The sequence below is a fragment of the Thunnus thynnus genome, chromosome 20 (assembly GCF_963924715.1).
Source record: "Thunnus thynnus chromosome 20, fThuThy2.1, whole genome shotgun sequence".
In the NCBI taxonomy this organism is placed as follows: Eukaryota; Metazoa; Chordata; class Actinopteri; order Scombriformes; family Scombridae; genus Thunnus; species Thunnus thynnus.
The window spans coordinates 7979655-8002879 of NC_089536.1; the positions used below are offsets into that span (position 1 = coordinate 7979655).

Below are 23225 nucleotides of genomic sequence, written 5' to 3' on the forward strand. Positions count from 1 at the left end.
AATGACCACCGAGCACCTCGCAGAAGTCCCTGAACACAGACAACAAGGTGCTTGCTCTGTCAGTCATTTGTCACTACTACCTGCAGGCTATGGTGGGTCACCAGGGAGGGTGGAACAGCATCTAGGAAGGCGTAGACAGGGCCTGTGGGATCAGCTGGGAGACAGTGCCCCAGGGTAGAGAAAGGGCAAAGAGTGCAACATCAGCATCATCGTTACCATCCCTTTCACCTTCATCATTATTATTTCCGACCTTCGCCTTCCTCAGCTCCTCATTATAATCCTTATGTTTATTTCTTCCAACCTCATTTTCCACCTCCACCTTCTCTTCCTCTTGCTATATGTGTGGGCCTACAATGACAGATGCAGAGCAGCCAGCCTCATATAAAACTGTTCTGGCAGGTTTACAGTTTAACCACTGTAACTCAGGGTCCAAAGGTCAAACAGTAGGCAGTCAATGGGGAGCAGTAGGATCAATTCTTATCATCAGTCTTAATGAGAGGGGACATCATTAAAAGCTAGTTTCTGTTAATGAAAAGCACTTCCAAGGGTCCCATTGCATTTACCATCAGTTCAATAGAGGATAATCCAAGAGCTCCTATTGATTCCATACAACTAAAGAACATGAGTGCCATCAACCATTCCTGATCCTGTCAGTAATGATTCTCTGAGATTGTGTAGAGAGCTTATCGATAAAAGTTGCCTAATAGAAGAATTCCCATCTTACTCCCTTGTTCTACACGTCTTTTATTTTTAGGAAGAAGACTGTCTTGTTTATTTTATATGGAAAACTGGAAGAAATCCAAAGAAAGACAGCCACGAGTAAGAAAGTTTTGTTGTGATCCAAGCGAGCCAGAACATGTGTGGTGCCAGAGGCAGTGTTTGAACTATTACACAAGCAATACATCACGTATGGTACCACTTGGATCCCCTGCCTCTGTCTACTTTCCTGAGAAAGAATGACCGCTCCATATTGATTCTATTTCCTTCTCTGTAAGCAGTGATATGCCGAAGTCCCAGAAAGGCGTACATTCTCTAAGCAATGCCATCATGGACCTTTTCTTTATAAGTGTGCATGCTCATTAAAGAGTAATGGTCCTGTTCAAGACAATTTCATTGTGATAACATGAAATTTAAGGGTAAAAAAAAGCCAAATGTGTTTTAAACACTCATTTTATCTGCTCCAAATTTCCATTTCTGTATGTAATTTGCCTCACTGACTTTGACCAATGACATAATATTCGCTGTCTGATGCCATCTTTTTGTGTGCCTGGATTCTAATGATTTCTTTAATTAGAAAACTGAGAGATGCAGCAGCCATGGAACAATAGCCCTCAGTAACTGCACCTCCCATGGTGCAATTAGGTCTGGATATAACATCCTGGTGTTTCCTGCAGCTTGCACCTGAGACTAACGACTCTGTAATCTGTTATCAATTATCACTCCTTCAGCTCTCACATCCTCCGCATCCCTGCCTGTCCTTCACTATCCCATCCTCTCTCACTGCCAAACTACCTCATCACTTGATTAACTCCCCCCTTTCTGCCATGGTAACGTCCCCTTTTATCCCTCAATCCACCCTTTGAGTCTTAAACATTTTGCTCTGTTTTCACAGGACCTTGTTTACTTCCTGTAGCAGGATCTCTCATCCTGAGTGTTGGGTCCACCCCAGGGCTCCACTGAGAACTCTTTCAAGTGTTTCAAGTAGTCCAGAGCACTGAGCTCCCTCTTCACTGCTCTCCCTCCTTTGTCCATGCATTGTTATCCCCTTTTTTCCATTTACATCGGGCACTACACTTGCTAGCAAAGATGGTACATGTTCTTTCAAGGACACTTGTTTTCTATTTGGTGTGGAATGTTTCTCTTGACTCCTTACCCTTCACCAGAAGCTGTTTGCATGTCTGAATACAGAAAGACCCTTTCAACTGGTCCATGTCAGCTGAGAGATGGACAGAATATAGGAGAATTTCAAGAGGAAGAGGAGGATGTTATTGGAATGGCTGCCCCAAGGGAAATAGTTACTAATAACATCTAATCATTTCCATCTTCCAAAAGTACTTAATAGACCATAACAGAGGATTTCTCGATAGAGGGCCTCTCGCTTTTAAAGTGCTTAGTGATAAGTGGTTTGTGAGGAGTATTTAATCTTTCGTACTGCTGAATAAGCTGTATGATATTAATCACCAGTTAAAATCAGCTCTCCAAAACACGTTTTCTCAGTTAATCACTTTCTGGCTTATTCTTCAATCTAGTTTCTTCCTTCGCAAATCACCCCTGTCTTTCATTCCTGCATTGTAGCAGTCCCCTTCATCACCCCTCCTCATAGTGACCCCTCAAAGTGAAGGAGGAAGTTTCCAGATGGTTTAGCACTTGTCAGGATGACTTTGGTGACCCCAGATGCTGTCCAGATGCAGGTCAACGGCGGGGTGCAGGACGCTGTCCAAGTGACTTACAGCATGCTGTAAAAAGCCACCATGGAAAGAAAGGAAAGAGGGTAAACTCTAAACTCCACCTTGCTGAATGAGCCAAATAGGCATGAAATGCCTTGAAGATTGAGTTCCTTATTATTGTGTTTAGTTTTCCTCTAATGTTGTGGCAGCTCGTTTTTGAGAAAGTTGACACATTAGTCCGAGGGTTGTCACCAGAGGTTCTGCTCTGGATCAGTGGAAAGCATTAAGTGGCAAGTTAAGGTTTCCAAATGTTGTTGAATTATTGCTCCCTGCCAGTAAAGGAAAACATTGCTGCAAATATCGTCATGTTAACACCTCTGCTCCAGTGTGTTTTAGCTTTGATGGCACTTGGCTGTCTTGGGCACTCTTGCCAAATATTGTGGCCCATTAACTTTTGAAGTAGATTAAATTACCTTTTATGCAGGCACTTCAGAGCCCAAAGTCACTTTCATGTATGATTAAGACACTCCAAGCAGAATGTAATCACTTTTTGTTTGCCTGTCGAATTGATATGGCCACTGAATCTCCCAGTGAAGCACAATTAGATCCAGTGAAGTGATAAAATGATGCATAAAAGAACTGATGCCCAGGGAGCAAATGTAGAGGTGCAGAAGAAACCAGCAGCAGTGTGCCATTTACTTTTTTTAAAAACACGTTATGTGCTTATGTTTTTCTTTCCTAATTAACCGGGGGGGTTCAATGGTCCCAGAGTGCCTAGTGACTGGACTAATAGAAATAAAGGCTCTCTAATGGACTGAGGGCAGACTATATTATTTTGCCCTTCAAACTGGCCTCCGGAACACCCCTCAACCAAGCTGTGGCCCATTCTTTAAACAACAGCCATAAAAGCCAATGAACCATAGGAATATGTTTGCCATATGGCCTTTGATTGTTAGGGGGAGAAATAGAAAGAGAAAGCAAGAAAACATAAAGGGGCTGAATGTGTGTGTGTGTGTGTGTGTGTGTGTGTGTGTGTGTGTTGAGGGGAGTGTCCTCAAAATTCCCAATGCTGCATGGGGCTACAGCGAAGTCTGTGAGTGGTGGCAGTGCGAACATTATCCAGACAAACGTGTGTGTGTGTCTGTGTGTGATTTACAGCAGTGACCTGCAAGTGCAACAGTGTTTCTAGGGATCAAGGGGAGGGGTTTTATGTAGGTGCTGAGGGTCAAGCTAACAGGGGGCTACACAAACCAGCAGTCCTGTGCATAGCCATTCAGACTTAACACCTACACACACATATACACGCAGACATATATATGACTGAGGCCCATCAACATGTCTTTTTGATAAATAATCCACTGAAAGATTTTTAAAACAAAAATTAAACCAGTGAAAGTGATATCATTGAGTCTAGTCTTTGCATTTGTGCATTTTTGTGTGTGTGTGTTTGTGGGGAGGGTATTTTATTACCATATAACATAACAGTGATTACATCTATACTGAAAAAATAAAAACTTACTTCGTCCAACTTTTTTTTTCCAACTCAGTTTTGGATTTTGACATTTGAACTAGTCACCGTCTACCACCTACTGTTTTTCAGACACAGTGACTTTACCAGACGGCTGTAGGTAGAGCTTTATTTTCAATATTTGTATTGAAAAAGAGGGTTGACATCTGGGAAATTATGATTGACATTTTCCAGTATTTTACAACATTTTAAGGACTTGACAATTAAGTTATGTTGAAAAAAATTAGATTAATCAATAATGACAATGTTTTTTAGTTATAGTACTAGTGTTTAAAGAGGACATATCATGCACATTTTCATGTCTATATTTATATTCTGGAGCTACTAGAATATCTTTGCATGATTTACAGTCTAAAAAACTTAAAATTTAAAAAAAAAAAAATCTTATACTGGCCCTTTATGCAGCCCCTCAGTTCAGCCTCTGTCTGAAACAGGCCATTTTAGCTCCTATCTCTTTAAGGCCTCTCATCCACAACCTGTGGATTAACCTTAGCAACAAAGACTATGGAACAGGCGGCCATTTGTGAGCATGCACGAATAATCTGGAATCATCAGGAGGAGGAAGTAGAGGTAACATTGCAAATGAAGTGTTCAGAGGAGGCTGAAGCCCTGGCTTTTGACTTTCAGGGAGCATTTTTACATACATTCACCTCAAGTTTTGGAACTTCGACATGTTTAACATAGTTCCTGCCATCACCTCTTAATATCCATGGGGTCACCGGTGACCCGCTTAGGCCAGTTGTAAGTGGCTTAGCATCACACAGTAATGAGTAAAAGCAATTGGCACAATTTGGCCACTAGGAGTGTCCACTTTGGAGAGGTTTGGGGACACCAGTGACATCACAAACTAAAAACTCCCAAACTCCTATAAGGTTAGGTCTTATGGGATCTGGAATTTTATACAGGTGTGGTTGACAATATGTACAAGGTATGTGGTGATTTACATAGTCCTGGCATGAAGCATGTCCTAGTTATTGTCATTTAAATATGACTCATTATAGACAAGGATGAAAAACACTTTTTTGAGGTATATTTGAACTGTTGCCAAACAGTTTTGGTTGTGTTTTAGCCAAATGCAAGCTAAACAAACACATTTCCAGAAACTAGAAGATGTTTCCTTTCAAATGAAGCCTAATACATGTATTTTGGCCTCATAGTTCTTCTATTATAAGCTTTTCCGTTTGAGTATGCCAAATAGGTGAAAATTTAAAAAAAAAATTAGCATTTTCTCACTCTTTTCTTTTCACTTTCTGTTACTAAAATTATTTCCTGAGCTGTTCTTATTTCAAGAGCAGATTATTTTACTGTAAACTGGTGAATAGTCTTGCGTCATGAAACAGAATTTTCTTGATGTGTGGATATATAAAATCTTAAAATGCAGTTGGGATTATATGAGTGGTAATTATCATATTGGATTAGACTTCATAGCTCTTCATTTTAATGTCATGGATTTCTGAATGTGTGAGATGTGTGGCTTGTGTATGGCATGCATATACAGTATACTGTATGTTTTCTCTTTGTTCTGTTGCCATGCATGCATAATGCAGTATGGTCTTCACTGTGGATATTCATGTCACTGCGGGCCTGTCTTATCTTCCCTCAGCCCTACTCGTTTGTCCTGGGATTCCACAGCTTTCCCAGCTACATGGGCACTTACCAGCTTGACAGTCCCCTTGCTATCAGCCCAGGCCTGCTATCTCCTGATGGGCCATGGCAGACACTGCATTGAGGGAAGATTACAGCATTCGTCTTTGTTCTACTAATCACTCTGTCTCTATTTCATGTACATGAATGGTGATTTCAAAACATGCAAAAGCTGGGAAAGTAGCTGACTAATTAGGTTTAATAATCACAGTTTCATTAGCCTTTGGGTCTGAATCTATTCTTCTGTTTCTAAGGACAGAAAGACTTTTTTGGTTCGGCTCAATAATTCAAAAGGTGAGTGATATTATAATTAGGATTTGTGCATGCGCCTTTCAGAGCTGTAAATAAATCATTTGGGTATTCATCTCAAGGTGTCCTCTAAGAGTTCTAGGACATGCTTTGTTTGGGCTGCTGATACAGCTTTGTCACACCAAAACACACAAAAACATTTGGTGCTGTCACACACTCTCTCCAGATAGTGGCAGCAAAGCTCATACTTGGCACTGAAACAACTGCATCAAAACAGAGTGCATAATGTTATTATGTAAATGTAATATTTTATATTCAAGTGTTTCTCTCTCAGCTTATCATAGTTCAGTTCAGCTATAACAATGTCAATAAAAGTACAGAAAAGACAGCTACAATAGCTTTCAGAGTCTGCTGCAGTATTAACCAGTGCTAGGATTGCTGCATGATGAGGCACTATACAGGCACTATCAGTAATGACTCAAAGCATACTGGGTTTGAAGACGCCGAACATTTTGCTGAACTTTGCAGAGTCAGACGCATACGTGGCATTGTGCAGGTTTTCACAGAGGAGTGCACAGTGAGAGGAATTTGATCTTCTAATTCTTTGTCTTCCAGGACTGCAACAGTTTTATCTGTGGCTCATATAGCTGTCTTCCCCTGCTGTATCTGGCTGATTTAGAGCCTTTTGCCCTCACTGATGAGCAGACAACTTGCTGCACTCACATGTTAAGTCCAATGTTGTGGTTGCTTAATGGTATTACCCATATCTCTCAATCTTTGCTGTGTGCAAGTGTGCACATATTTGTGTGTACAAACACTTGTTAGTGTCTTGTTTGTGCGTGTGTGTGTGTGTGTGCACGCTATAGTAGAGTGGAATGGATGGATCATAAAAAAAAGTATCTACATAACCCCCAATGAATGGGGCTCTCAAATCTGCCTGTTTAAAATGCAGCACAGCTCCAAATAACTTGGCTGCTGAGTATTCCATTCCCATAGGAGGCCCTGTTATTGCCTGGGGAATTTATGAGGCTTCATCGACACCATTCAGAGAGCTTTTACTGCCGTCCATCCGACCAGTATGAAGCTTTACTGGACCTCATGAGAGCCGTCTGTGTGTCTGTCTGTCTGCGGAGATTAAAAGCAGCCTTGTTCAGCCTGTTTAATGCCAAACTTTCTGGCTTCTCTTCTTGATGATTCCAGCTAGCAATTTTGCAACCGTTTCTGTGTGGCTTTGTGTGTGGTGTGAGCATTAAACGCTATAATTACAAAGGCACATTGCCTGTGTTATTTGCTCCATATAGAGCTGAGAGATTCCTATCGCTCCCTTTTCAGAGCGGCCTTCATTGAAATGAAAATCCAGTGCAGGCACATGCTTTGACCGTCTTGTGTGGCATGTGCCCATCATGCTGCTCATGCATGACTCTCAATCGCTTATGCTACAACACATATGATCCATATGGGTGGATCCACACTGCAGATGTTCTTCTGTCAGGGGCTTTTCAACATAAAAATCATTGATCTTTCAAAGAATCCTTGGGATTCAAATATGTGTGTGGCTCGACTTCCCTGTCAATATAAGTGTTACAAGCGCTACTTGAGTTTCATGAGGCAGAAAGTGAGCCGTTTTGTTGGCTATCATATGTTCAGTGATGTTACCCAGCTGCTAAAGGTGCATTCACTGATGCTTAAGTCATCACCCAACCATATTCACAGACTGAAAGGCACATTTCCACACCACTGCCTGCTCTAAATCCACCACAAAGCTTCTGTCCATCTGACTGTGCCACGTCCAGCACGCTGCTTCATCCTCTTTGCTCTTTCAATCCTGATAAAATGATTAGGCCCTCATTGTGAGTGCATGTTGGCGTAAGTGATTTTGATGTATGGCAGAAGCTGAAGTTGATTTAGTCTGCGACTGCATCAGCTGCCAATCTTTGCTTTATTCCCTGAGCATGATGGACGCCTGCAAGGTCGGGGGTCATGTATGTGTGGTGATGACCTTGGCCCAGTCTTGACCTTAGGAATGGGTTGGTATGGTGCATATTAGAAAGTGTTAGGTCTGTAGGTTCAATAAGGTCCTTCTTTTCCACATGACAAATGAATGATTGCGTCAATGGGGAAAAAGGAAAAAAAAAACACACTGTGTCCACTTTGACCCCTTCAAACAGCGCTCCAGGGAAAGTAAGGGCTTGAATCAGCTCTTGGGGTTATGGCTCAGCCCCCAGCGGCTAGTGATCATGTTCATAAAGAACCCCCAGACATCCTCAGGGATTTATGGACCCACTCGGCTAGAAGTACACCTCAGATCAGGGTCAACTTTGATGAAGTATAGGCAAGTATTGTGAAGGGGTAGAAGCGAGAGTGAGAATGGTGCGTGTGTGTGTGTGTGTGTGTGTGTGCCTGCACATGTGATGCATGTGTATGCATGCTTGCGTGTGAACATGCAAGCGTGTCTATGCCTGTGCTAAAGTATAAGTGGTCAGATCTCCGTGTGATCTGACCAGCTAATCTAAATCTAATCTTAGCCAGCTGCATGTCCTCGGACCCTTCGGCCCCATCTCCTCCTTTCTTCTCCAGCTGAGGGAGAAAATTATTAAAGCTACAAATTACCAAGGCCCAGAGGTTCTTCCACTGGTGGTGATAGCAAGCAGATGGCAGCAAGACTAGAAGAGACCTAGCCCTCCTCCCCTACCCAAACCCCTCACATAAAGCACCATTTGCATTTCATGAGCCTTAATTGCGTCTATTGCCCTCCTCCCCACCGGCTCTGCGATTTTGTGCCTGTCACTGTGCACCCCTGCACCCTTGAAGGAGCTGTGATAGATTAAGGTGGACCTTCTGTTTGCTTCCCCCTCATTGTGCTCCATAAATTAGAAAATATTATCTCCTGGTAGGCTCAAAGTAAAAAAAGGGGGGTGATAGTGATAGTGGGATAGGGCAAGATGGGGGGAGTTTTTAAGGCATTAATGGGAAAAGTGATTATTTTGAAAGCTCTTCTTTGACCCCATGATGGCGAAACAATGATGGGTGGAACCCCCAGACACCTATAAAGCACTGAGGTAATAATGTGTATCAGTGAATACTTGATAGACACAATACACTGATTTTGTGATTTCTCTCTTTTTAAGTAAACTTTATGCTGTTTTCACACATGTACCCTGGATAATTAAACAGTCTGCAAATAATACTGCACTGAGGAAAAAGTGCCTGAGGGTAAAAGTTTATGATGTCCATTGAACTGCCAAAATGAAGAGGCTAAATCAAATGGCATGCTACGACAGGATGTTGATCTGTCATCGTCACCATAGGTAATGTGACAGGGACCGGACCATTCTTTCCAGACTGGTGTTGGTTCAGGATGACATGACAAATATGTCTGATGTCTGCCTGGTTTGGCTCTCCATATGTGTAGCCATTTTAGTATGAGCACTTATGTATGAGAGGTTCACTCAGTAAAAACATCTCCAGATTTTAAAGATGATGTGAAAGGGCATTCTAGATTAGAGAGACATGGGTAAATTTGGGGGTCAGAGGACAAGAGGGAGTTATTTTGCTCCCTGCTCTTATGTATTGCACTTGTTTTTCTCAATCACTTTTTTCTACATTTGTCTCACTAACATCGGGTATAAGTTAAAGATACTTTAACTGTTTGTTTAAGACTATTCAGATGTAGAAATTGATGAGGTTTACCACATTGGCCTCAAGGTTTAAGCAATCAAAGTACTTTTAGGTTTGTTTGTTTGTTTTTTGGTATTAACAATAGATACAGATGGTGACAAATTAAAGGCAGATTCTGACTAAATTAGTGAAAACGCTTCTGTACAGATCACAATGGGTCAGTGAGTGGTTTGAATTTTGTAAGAATCATATCTTATATAACTTACTAGATCTTCAACTAACTGAACACTGATGTTAGATTTTGGTCCAATGTGTTAGATAGCATTTGCCATCAACAAAACACCAAATGAAGAAGACTTCTAGTGGAAGGATGTTATTCATTCCTCCGGTAGATTTCCAGAGACTTGTAGAAATATGTCAAGGAGCAGCAAACTGTTCAGGAGACTGATTATGTTGGTTTTTCCTTTAATTGTCAGCTAACCTGATCTGAACTGACATGTTGGTGCTCCACTGGAGCTCTTTTGTCACCTGCAGGTGAAGACTGGTTGTAAGCTACATCTCATCTTCCAGATCTGAATGTTTTTTGTTGATTGTAAGTGAAGCAGAGCATTGCTAAATCTGTGCTCATTTATTTAATAGATCAAAGGTGAAAACAGATGAGATGTGGCTTTAAAAACAGATTGACTCACTGCATACCTAATTTTCTACCCCTTTCATGAATATTTTATTTGCGACAGAGAGTTTATCATTTTTTGTCTGAATTTATCAAGTAATCTGTCAAATGTAGAAGAGTCATTTGTCTTCTGCCTTTACCTCTAATGATGTTTTGTGCCATAAAAGCCTTCATAATGGCTCTGGAGGAGGAGCATTCATTAGACTGACTGACAGATAATAGAGAGTAGACAAGTAGGAGAAATCACCTCTTTCTATCACATGTGTGCATACTAATGGAGGAGGATATCCACCCTCACAAACAAGCTGAGTTCTAGACAAGGCTTAAAGGTCGTATATAGAGTTAATGAGGTTTAACACACCTCAATAAGAAAATAATGATCCGCTAAACCCAAGAGAGACATTGAGAGTCTTCTCACTCTCTTCAGAGTACCATGGCAAATAGTGGATTAAACTGTAGTGCTACTATTGTACCACACAGAGGCAGTGTTTGCTAATGCAATGTGATATGTACATTTTGTTGCTGTTACTACCTGCAGCCACCAGGTGGGGGTATGGCACAGGACATTATAAAATCTGCCTGGTGAACCTGACTGTAGACATATTTTATGAGATGGAAGTGTACTTGTGTACCCAGCAACATAGAATAAGGTGACATCAGAAAGAAAGTATACATACAGAGAGATGCAGACTTTCTCAGACATGCAAACACATTACATGAACTAACACGCACACACACACCCAAACAGACCGGAGTGCAGTGTCCCCGTTTAACCCAGTGCTAGTATGCCAGAGGGGGAGGCTGTGGGAGGCTGTGACCTCTCAGGCCTGCAAGAAGAATCCTCCTTCTCAGAGTACTCTTACATTGCCAGAGATTTAGATGCCTATCACCAGCTCAGTGCAGAAGTGCTGGTTATATACTGACTGTTGTTTTTAAAAGGAATAGATATCATTCTAAACCATTAGCTATAATCTGTAAAGTTCAAGCACAGGTTGTGTGTCTTCTTCATCAAAACAGGCAGGTTTTGTTTCTCTAAAAATGGACTGGATATTTTATACATGTGTGTAGTGTTATTGAAAGACACAAAAAGCTCCATCGTGGTGGTAAGAAACATCCTTTAATGATTAAACTCAAAGTAGCTTTGGTAATATCAAGAGCATTTGGAAGTTTAGGTGTAAACATGGCATAGACAACTCTGTAGCTTTACACAAAACAGTAAAGAGGGCAGTTGTCATTAGAGGCATTCTCTTCTAACTGAACCCAGTATTGAGCATCATGCTAAAACCATAACAGAATAGCTAGTTTAGGCTACAGTAAGCGCTGAATTAAATACTTTAATCCATCACAACATAGCTCTGTTTTGGCAGGATACAGGATCTCACAGGAAATGTCAAGTGGAGGGCAGACGCTTGCTTACAGTGTTCAAAACACATCTATGTCCTCTGATTTCTGATGCTGTGAGTGACACTGTTGAGGCTGAAACACTAGCTGCATGTTTTGCATATCTGGCATCGGGTGCCAACCGCCATGCCTTTGCCCCAGTGTGTGTAACACAAGTCACATAAAGCATTTGCAACCACATGCACAAGGCAGGTTATTTGATCTACCAGAGTATGAACACATACTGTAAGGTAGACTCTCTCTGCTAGACTGCACACAGGAATTTACATGTTGCATGCTGCATGTCAGTTGTGTTGTGCACTCATATCTATGATCCGTCTCTTAGCTACTGTTGATCATAACAGATTTATCACTACAAATGATTCAGAATTTGCTGTCATTTTCATATCTTCTCCCTTTTCTTGGGAGTTTTTCCACATGATGTTTTTGTAGCCTAGAGATGTGTGTTTCAGGGTTTGCAGGCAGACAGCATAACCGTCAGTCCAAGCTGCATATGCATCAAGTGTTAGCATGAATCGAGTCCCTCGTAACAGTGGAATACACAGTATTATGTTATGTGAGAGTAGTTTTATTGAGTAAGTGACTCTTTGAGGCTAGATTGTCATTGACATATGTTATGCACAACATATAAACTGTTTTATACAGTAGAGGAGAAAAACATCTGGATGTCAGTGGGAAGAGAATGCAGCATGTCAAACTTCAAGTATATGAAACAGACATTTGTATCATCACTGCAAACCTCTCCGTCATTTCTCTCACATATTGAGTTAATATTCATATTGAGTTTTTTTTCCCCTATCCTCTGGTATTTTCTTATATGGCTTCAACTCATTTATTGGCATTTGTTTCTAGTAGTGTTAAACGTATACTTTTTTCTTAGGCTATAATGCCCCACAGTGTTAATTTTTATGGTATTCTACTCAATAGGCAAGTTGGCTTCTTGAGACTTTAACAGTCACACACACAAGGTGAACATCAACATTAGAATGAGGGAAAAAGTCAGAAAAATATCTAAAGTAAAGTTCATGTAAAGTAATTTAACTGTGATCCAACTCATAACAAACGCGCAAAATAATACTGACGTTCCAAATGACATTTGATTTCATCAATGCACCACCCCAAACTTAATTATTCATTTTATACAGTAGCTGATGAGGAAAAAAATCAGACACTGCAAATTGAAATAGGCTGTGTTCCCTAAAGAAGCAGTCAGGCACAGTGGTGTACAAGTGTACCTCTGTCTGATTCTCACTTTAATTAATGGCAAGCTGCTTGACAATAACAAAGTAACTGTTGTAAATGTTGGCTATCAGTAAGAGGAATGATAAATACATAGCACCATCTTTTGTTGAAAATAAGAAATAGAAAAATACCGAAAATAAAAACACTCAAACTTGCAAATTCACAAATAGAAAAGGACCAAATCTATAATTCATGGCTATGCTACATCCATGGATGTTACCACTCTTTTTGTAAAGCAAGCCCATCAAAAAAGAATCTTCCTAACCCTTCTATTATTATACATGCACTTTGGTTAATATACTTCAAGATACTTTTTTCATTTTACTAATTCTTTGGCAAAAAACAAAAAAAAAAGGCAAAAACAAAACACAACAAAATAGCGTCTAATTATTTCATCATTACAAACAAACACTGAGGCACTTAATCAGCTAAAACAAAGCTCATACGAGTATCCGTTGACAGAGCAACACAAAAACTATGTACATATATGTAAAAAGTGTTATAAATAGGTTTTAAACCATAGATACTATATACATCTTTAAACTGAGACAGTATTGGTTGATTTTCTGTTGGTTTGCTTGTTGATTTTTGGTATTACCCCCCCTCCCCTCACTGTGATCTGGGTATATAGGCCTGGTGGCTTCATGGGCCATTTGTACTCAGGTATCCCTACTTATACTTCAGAGGGGGACTGATGACACTTTCAGTTGGGCAGAGGGGTTACTGGGAACACTGGGATGGAGTGATGGCTCATTCTCGCTTTCTCAAGATGACATAGATGAGTCCGCTGATCAGCGCCAAAGGGAAGGCCACCCACGCCAGGATGTAGGAGTAGCCGAAGGCGTCTGTCTCCGGCACCCACTCCGGACTCATCACCGTGTAGATGATGGCTCCGCTCATCACAAACAAACCTGTAGAAAAGGAAAAAGTGAATGGTGAGTAATGTTGGCAATCATATTGTTCAGTTATCAGATCATGTGTCTCTGCTATCTGTCTTGTGTCCTGGGCTGAACTCTGTCTGGCAGAGGAGGAGAGCAGGTCAGTGTTTCCCAGAAGGCACCCCTCCGCATTACATCACAGTGATTCATGTTTACTGAGCCTCAATCCAGCCTTTGCAAGCCTTTCCTGCTCTCCCCACCTCCTTGGTCTGACATGGCACGGTCTGTTTGTCAGACCCCCATACTGACAGCCTTCCTGACATTTCAACTTGTGCGGCTGGCAGCATGCCCAGTGTCATTCCTGTCTGGCTGAGTGGGCACCTGCGTGCCAGGCAATGCGTTGGCACACTATAGAGCGCAAACCTGGGATGTTGGAAAGGGCTGCCAAGAGGAGACACAATAGACTGGCAGTGGCCGCTCTCTGGCCAAAGGGCATGAAGTACAATGGACAAGTGGAGCATTAAACCATTAGTATCTGGCACAGACTTTCATAATTTAATTCTCTGCCTACAGAAGATGCAGTGTGAGCATCTGCCATTGGTTTGTCTGTGTAGGTGGATTTGTATAAGTGGTGTATTTTCAGAAAACTCAAGGTTTGCTGTATTAATTAAGGACATTGGAGAAATGCTGAAAAGATTATTCATTTAGTTGATCAACAGAAAATGGCTCAACAACAATTTTATAAGTGATCAACTGTTTGTCTTTTTTCCAGTTGCTCAAATTGAGAAATTTGCTTCTTTTCTCTATTTTATATCAGTGTCAATTGAACAAAGAATTTGAAGATGTCAGCTTGGATGTCAGATGTCAGCTTGGATATTTTAATGTATTTTATAACATTTAATGGAATAAATAATTGCTCGGTTCAAGAAGAACTACAGATAGCCTGATAATATAGTCACACTGGATCCAGTGAAAATCCCTTTTTACATTTTGTGTTGATACCAGCCAAAAATATACCCGTGCTATGTCTATTTGATCTCTGCAGTTGAGTATCAGTTATGTTGTATGCGGATGGATTTGTGAGAAGGCGTCAAGGGGGATGAACTCACTGGCAAGGATCTGGAAGGTTCCAGTGAGGAAGAAGCGTCCACCCTTCTGCAAAGTGAAGAGCTGGCAGAAGAAGAGGAAGAGAGACAGGCAGCTGAAGATGATGGACAGGATCATGAGTGCCTGGACTGCCTGGATCCACTCTGCAGGGAGATGAGGGAGAAGAAGATTGTTGTCAATAACTGATCATCATTAGCCAGAGCATAATACACATATAACATTGAGGGTAAGAGAAAAGACAAGAAAAACAAATGCCAAAGTGTGCTGTGACTGGCTGAATTCAAGCATCCTCTCAAAGAGAAGGTAATGAGCTATAGCCTCGGCCATGTTTGCTTCTGGGAATTTTTTCTGGGAGTGAATCCATAGCAATGAGAATTAAGTATCTTGTTCCTAAAAGCTCTGTGCGCCCCCCACAGCAGGACCTATGACTAAATGTACTGTATTGATCTTTATGGCTAGCCCTCCAAGGCCAGGCTGTTGGAAGCCATTAACCCATTAGACACCTGTATTGACATCTATCTGTGCTATCTACATGGGTGTGTGGTTGTGTTTTTGACCGTTTGTGTCTATGCTTCATGTGTGCCACCATGCCAGGAATCCTAGGATTTCCAAGCAGGGTCTATTTCTTGTCTGTGGGTTATCCATTCTGCCTTCTTGGCTTCTCAGGTTTCCTAAGTACTCACTCTTTCCCTCTCTTTATTTATAAATCCCTTATTTTTGCTCATGTGTAGCTACTACTATCCTGTCTTAGTGCTCTGCTTGCAACAACAATATGACTGATTTCTAACACAACTGCTGCCATGTGACAAGATGCTTGAAACGCAGCCTCAGTTCATCCCCTTACTAGCTCCTGTCCTATCCTAGCATCAGCAAATATTCCTCTAAGTCTATAAAAAGTAGGGTTTATGGCTCCATCTGTATGCACGCCACTGCTCAACTATGACATTCAAAACATGTGTCCTTCAAAGCTCTCAGGCATCTGTGGTCTATTGATTCTCTTGCATTATGTAAATCAAAGGCATGTTGTGGTTTAATGGGGGGGCATTTAAAACATGGAGAAAAAGATGCAAATGCACAATTTATTGCTTACTGCTCATACTCGCAAACAAAAAGGATGATTAAGTGGCGGCACAGCTTGCTTTGTGTAATGTTATGACTGACAAAGTACATTTTAACACAGGCTAAAATAAAAACACTTATGCATTATTTTTCAATCTGTGGCCATTTACAAAGAATCATGCACTTTTCCTGGAGAAAAACTGCCATATATCTCTGTTTTAGATTTAAAAGGAAACTGTATAATGACTAATTGCACAGGGTTACCAGGTTGGTGTCAGGTTTCCCACAATAACAATGCTGCAGTATGTCCTGATGACCACTGGGTCAGGGATGAGATATGGGAGGAAACATGATACGCTCAGGCTATTTGCTGAAAATCTCCATCCATAAAATGCAGCCAGCAGAATAACACACCGGAGCAACAATTAGATTCCACAGTAATGATCCTGTTTTCAAACGTTACATAATACTGTATGATTACATTGTAAGAAATGGGTGAAATGTTCCATCCCTGTACTATGAACAGCCTTCACCTATTTATAGGTGGCAGTATATACAAACAGTATATCAGTGCTTTCTGATAAACAGACATCTTTTCCTCCTTCCTTCCTTCCCTGACTACCAGTTGGAAACACTGAGATGGGGCATTTCCTTGCATTAGGTGTGGTGATATTCAGGACTCAGAATATCACTGAAACACAAGTATGGCTCATATTCAACAGCTTACATGAATGACGTGGTTTATCATTGTGGTATGACAATGCAGAAATATCAAACATTTTAACCGTAAATCCAAACAGGAAAATAACTGTTGATGTCTGTTTCTGCCTTCTATTTTGAGACCCAACACCCCACTCTGCTGACAAGTAGTGCACAACAAAAATAAAACTGCTGGACTGTTTACCCTGCTATGTTTATGTACTGTAGGCCCATGTGTAAGGGGGGCAGGCACAGAAGACATTCTTCTTCAATAGCTAAATTTAGAGCAAGTAAATTCTATGAAGTAATTTTCCTGGCTGTAAGGACGTGCTGTTTAACTCAAGCTCAGCATGTGATAACTGTGACATGAGTATCTGTCACCCAGGCGTCATCAGAACTAAACACAGCCATTATGTTTGTATCCAAGGCAACAACAAGGGGAAACTCATGAGTTTCAGATCTGCCCTAAAAATAACCACAATCGTGATTCACTTCACCTTCTCAATCCACAAGAAAGAAAGAAGGAACTTGATTGCTCAGCAAAGTTTCAGAAAGCCCTTTTGAACACAGGCTTGGCCCCCACGTGAGAGCTGACCACTATCTTCCATCTCCCCAAGCCAAAGCACAGACCCGGGCACACGCGCCTTCTTAAATAAACATTGTGCGTCAGTGAGCTAATGAAAGCAAGTCAAACAAACTGGCTTCGCCATCCAACTACCTGGCAGAGTATGCAGGCGCTGCTGCCCTGACAAAACACACACTGGCTGAGCACCTCATTCTAGAGAAATGACATCACCCAGCAGCTCTTGCACCGCTGTGACGGCACATTAAGCAGAAAAACATACAGCTGGTCAACAATGATCTCACATGTACTTGTTGCTAATCATTCATTTTAAGGCAGTGGGGATTTTATTAGGTTGTGTCTTCAAAATATTCTGATCTATTATCCATAATCAAAGACCGATACATTTCTAAATAAAACATGTAGAGGTGGCTGACTGTCTAAATAAATCTGCAGCTGCTGCCTTAAATTGTCCTAATGATCCCTGCAAACTAACACTGGACACTATGATCTGACACTGGGCGTGACCCATCTTCAGCATGCTATGTTCTCCATGAGGTAGTCCAAGGTCTGCCTGCTTTCAAATACTCACACACAGACACACACACATATACAGATAGATCTAAAACTTTAAATACTCTCTGGAGCCCCACCCTGGTTCACAACTCCCTATCCCCTGTCACTATGGACTCCAAACACGAGACCTGAATATGGATATCACACCACGACTATTTATACAGCAGCAGCCTATCAGCTAGCACTTCAAAACAGCACTGCCACATTCTCTGCCCTAGATGGCACCAGAGTCCCAGAGGAGCTGTGACACACCCACATCATCATGATAAATGATGGATTTCAGCAAGTCATTTTCCAAAGTTCAAGTCCTCCATTAATATCAATGCACATGGTTTCAAACCAGGTTTCAATGTTATCGGCGTTTTTAGCTGAGTTGCCCAAAGAAAACCTAAAAAAATGACTTATCAGTGAAAAAAATCAAGAAATGCATCACAGCTTCACAGCAGAGCAATGATTAAAATGTCCAGTATTTGCCATTGTACTGTAAATACACAGTAAATAAGTAGTTAACATTGTCTTAAAGGGAAACAGTAAAAAGTTAGGCAGGTGTCTGACCTCCAGTTGATGCTGGGTCACAGTGGTATCCTCCATTGGCAGTAGAGCAGTTTATCCAAAGGTCTGAGGAGCTAGTTTCACTTGATGTCCATACCTGTTGTCAACAACATACAACTTGATTAGTAATATGCAGCAACAAATGGGTCAGAAAAAGTTTGTTTGTTATATATATGTGTATATTCTGAAAGAAATCCAAGTACATCTTTACTAATCATAAATATATATCAGATTATATATAAAAAAAAACACACACACAACATTGCTTGAATATTTCTTCCTGGGGGAATCTTAGTTTCTGTAAACCTCAATAGTTTTAGTTTACATTTATATCTATTCATAGTAATCTTCTATATTATAATATTCCTTTGGGAAGTGGTGAGATGGCTCATGATCAGTTTTTTTTCTTCTTTTAAATGTTATGTTGTCAAAATTTATGATAAAAAAGTTTTACTCACGCTGACAATTGTTGACACAAACAGCAGAACCAGAGCAGATACGTGCAGGAGGATGATTCCCAGTAGTAGGAGCAGCATCTTTACAGGCGATCTGGACAATAATGAGAAGAGAAGACAGTCTCTGTCAGTGTCCGTGTCAGTATGTGTGTTTGTGTATGTGTGTGGGGGTGTGTGTGTGTGGGGGTGTGTGTGTGCGTGTGTTTGTGTGCATGTCAGATTGGTGGGACATGGTGACATGGGTGTGTCGCTGCAACACGTTTGATACGGACAGATTTTGAGAAACTTAATCCGGAGCTGTCTGTCAGATGTCAGAGTCCATGTTTACACAGCTAGTAAATGATTAATAATAACGTCATATTGTTAGTATGATACATATTGTGACGTGTGTTTGGCGACGAGATTAAACTTTGTTGCTCATCTCAAGGATGTGTGTCTTTTGATATGTTTTTAGTTACTCGTGGATAAAATCAAATTCGTTTCATTTCAAATTCCATCTTTGTGTATTTCGCGAGAGCTCGTCTAGCATTTCTGTCATTTTAAGCTGGCTTTATATCATCGGATTGTCAGCATGTGTCATCTAAAAAATGAAAGTAATTTCAGCAATGACCGTTGAGCTCTAGAGAATATTTTAAAAAGCAATGCAAGAACCATTTAAAACAGAGCATTCAAGTAAAACTCCACAAAATTTCAGTATATTTATCGAAAACAAAATCATTTTTAACTATCAAATAACAAGCTTTTTGCAATGACAACTGAGTCCTTCTGTCTGAGCGCTCAATGGAGCGCTGTGTATCCCAACGAAAAGCGCGTTTCCTTCATTAATCCGTCAAGACAGACTGTGAGCGCGGCTGAATAAATGGAAGTTCAGAAGAGATTAAAGTCCACTTACTTCGAGCGGAGAGCTTTTATTTCCACAAAAAGAGGTTCAGGTTTGCAAGAGGCAAAATCAAGTTTTTCCCAAAAGAGTCCAACAGCGGTAGTCCCTCAGTCCTAAAAGTCTCTCTCTGACTAGATTGATGCCAGGGCTGACGTTCTGTTATAAAGTGTCTCATTATGGAAGAACAACGCCCTACGTGCGTCGCTGCGTCATGGAGTGACCCTCTGGTACATAGCCAAGGTTCCCAATATAGACGCGTCATGCGTAATAGCGCATGGGTTGCCTTAGTTACCAGTGTATGTGTAGTGACCTGACTGATCATTGTTTTGCTCTTGTGGTAACGGAGCGCAGCTATCTGCTTTCGAGGATTTTTTTTCTTCTCTCTGACACTGTTTCCAGGTTTTATTAAGATTTGTACAAATTACATAAAACTGCACTTTGGAATTCCTTTTTTTATGTTATTTGCTGTTTATCTATCATTTACGCATATATTTAGTGGAATTAATATCCAATATGCATTTTTAAAAAATATTTTCAATCAATTAATATTTAGCATTAAATAAGAACATTTTGACAAAACACTTAGTTTGATTAAGACGCTTATATTTTAGTCTTGACTGCTAATTTATTTTTTTCACTCTTAACCAAGCAAAAAACCTTCATTAGGCTTTTGGTTAATTACATTGTTTTTATGACTGTAGTACTATCCAGTAAGAGTAAGGTATTTTGGCTTTCTTCCAAAATGGGATATTTCCCCCTAAACTCATCTTTTCGTTGCCTTGGCGATAAAAACAACACAAACATTGTCGTAATGTGGTGTAGTGTGGGTCTTTCCTCCCTAGTGGCCATGTAGAGAGCCTCGTGACTCACACTATGTGTGAAAGTGTGGATGGGTATGCCCAGCGCACCACCAGTAAGTGATAGCATCTGGGGCTCTCCTCTGTTTGACATGACTCATTTCCAGAGGGAGTGAGATAGTGTTCCACCCTGAACAGGGACTTCAGCCCCTGTTGTTAAAGTGCATGTAAAGGTATGCAGTGAAGTTAGTCATATTAATATGGCTTTTGCAACAAGTGGAATTCCAGGAAATATATTCAGGGAGTTTGGGAGTGGTCAAAAAGAATAAATTAACTGCCTTATGTACCACTCCCATTGGATCTTCTTCTGCGCTACAGGATTAACCCATGTCTGTTGTCAGTGATAATTCAGCAGAAGCAGCTTTTAGCCTTGCATGTTAAAGGCATAATTTCCAAATGTGATGGTTGTAGGTTGCTGATAAAACTGTTACTGGAAATATTGCGCCTTTAAGTTATCATATGTATATTCCTTCACTTCTAGGAAATGTCAAAAATTGATTTCCCAATCTGTACGGAAAATACTTGGCTTCCTCTATGGCCAGCACTGAATGAAACACACACTTTGCTCATCATCAGCAAGCTGGTAGAGGAACTTAGGAGCTGTCCGACCTCAGATAACCCCTGTCAACGTCCACTCTCTATTCTTCATCACTTAGCTCACACTTCCTGGATGCCTCACCGTGTGTTTCCCACACACTGGCATGAATATGGAGGCCTTTCTGCTGCGCTCATGTCCACACACACAAAAGGGACAGTTACAAGACCAGATCACAGACATGAAGTGCGGCTCTGAGTGAGAGCTTTGTGGCTGCTCACCAGTCAAAGTATGTGACATTCTTGTCATTCTGCGTCAAAGTGCCTCTTTGTCTGATATGATTATCTGTTGTGTACTTAACCCAGTGCAACTCCAGTGTTTACTAAATTGTCAGAGAGCGAGTCGATAGAAAGAGCAACCAGGCTTCCACTCTTATTGAATGAGCTGTGAACTGGTCAACAATAAAGGTTTACAGTAACACATACAGGAGAAGTCTTGTTAAAACCTTAGAGTAGCTGTACAGGCGCTCCCCATTCCCATCCCTTATATGTCAATGTTTGTAAAAGACTGACAATCAGTGGGCCGGGTAGACATGGGAGTGTTACGTTTACTGCGTTTGTGAAACCGGGGTTGAAGCCAAACTTTCTGGGGAGAGCCACATAACAAACATTCAGAGCGAGATATTGAATAATGTTACATCTGGAAGAGCGTCTAACGTTTCACCTCCGTCGTTAAGATTGCATGACTTATCTCCAAGTTAGCACGGCAGACAGTGAGAGAGCCTTCAGCCAGGGGGCATGAAGCTGGAGAGCAGCCATGATTGAGTTACAGTAACTCCATCCACATACCAAGACAGAAATGAGTGTTAAAATAGATGCGGCTATCATGAGTGGTGGTTTTTTTTTCTCCACTAAAATAATTCATAAAATCTGTAAAATAAAGAAGCTTTTGAGAGATGACAAGGCAGGCGACCTATTCCCAGTAAAACGTCCCAGTAAAATTACGCAATTCTTATTGATCTTAAAATAATATGACAGGCTGCCTTCTTTCACTTGATTGCATTATTTACAATTTCACTGATCTTGGCTCGAATCACAATTCATTAGCTGTGTAGACTGTGATGAATAAGCGGCGCATACTCACAGCAGATATTTTTCAGCTTGACTTGGAGACATTTGCATCGCAGCTCGACCACTGGGGAATGGGCCTTTCTGCTTTCTTTGTCAAGTGGTGGCAGCTGTCAGTCAAAGTTGGGTCAGTCCTTGTGTCCTGTCATCAGCATTTGAAGTGTCGTTGTCTGTCAGTCCACTGAGTTGCAGTTGTTTAATAGCTCCCCTCCTGCTTCAGCCCTCTCGGACTCGGACTGCCCCTTTCCCGACTCACATTGGTCTACCTAACTGTTTACAGACCTGGCTAGTCCAATTCAGACAATACTAGCATATTCGATACTTGCATGCACATACACAAGAATTTGTAAATATAAGATGAGAGCACATGATGCCGATAATTACAATAACAGCAGCAATATTGCATTGCAATATTAAGCGTGCAAATTGTATATATGAACGGTTATGAGTCAAAGCTGTACAGACAATCTGAGTAGACATGGAGACAGACAGGCTTAAAGAGAGATCAGAGGTAAATACAGTCTGTTTGTTTGTGTGCCGATACTTTTTAAGCTACCCACAACCCTTGTCTTGTCATCACATTTTAATCAGACTAGACAACACAAAGGGGGTGCACAGAGGCCTGTCCTCATAACATACACTAAATACACAACAGATTGCCTGTGATATGAGTACAGATAGCTTAGTCTGAGGGGGAAGTTTGACTGGAAGCTCAAATTAACAAGATAAAAGTGAGAAGATGAAAGATTTAATTCCAAAACTATATCAAAGTATGTCATTGATACAGTATATTATCATAGAAATGTTAAATCTATGCCAATCAATTAGTAACATAATTCTAACTCTAAAAAACTCATTATTTATGGGCGTGTGCATGATTGCATAATTTTATTTCTCATTTTGAAGTAGAGCTCTTAAGAGAAGCCCGGCATTAAATCATCACCTTGTAGAATATAAAAGGCTTGTGTCATCTGACATTCACACTGAAATCATGACCGTCATGATCATTCACACACGTTATTCTGTGTCATTGAATCTGTAAATGTGGGAAGATGTGGAGTATAAGCATGAAAGTGCGGAAGGAAAACTGCAATTTGATTCGAGTGATTTTTTTTTTTTTCCCCGCGCTGAGCTTGTTCCCTCAGTACCAGATATATAAATAAAAAAATAAAAAAAATGTGATGAATGTGGCTTTA

The 23225-nt window shown here is 40.8% G+C and overlaps 1 protein-coding gene across 2 annotated transcripts; it reads right to left on the bottom strand.

The window, feature by feature from the left end:
- Positions 1-11194: 11194 nt before the first annotated feature.
- On the bottom strand, positions 11195-22192 carry pmp22b (peripheral myelin protein 22b). Of its 2 annotated transcripts, none has more exons than XM_067575609.1 (5): positions 22046-22192; positions 18634-18724; positions 18179-18272; positions 14730-14870; positions 11195-13653 (listed from the first exon to the last, which is right to left on the bottom strand). In XM_067575609.1, the coding sequence occupies exons 1-5, from the start codon at positions 22081-22083 to the stop codon at positions 13493-13495; spliced, it is 525 nt and encodes a 174-aa protein (XP_067431710.1). In that variant the 5' UTR covers positions 22084-22192; the 3' UTR covers positions 11195-13492. The 2 variants fall into 2 exon arrangements, with proteins under 2 accessions (XP_067431710.1, XP_067431711.1); XM_067575610.1 differs by lacking the exon at positions 22046-22192 and adding an exon at positions 19523-19682.
- Positions 22193-23225: the final 1033 nt, after the last annotated feature.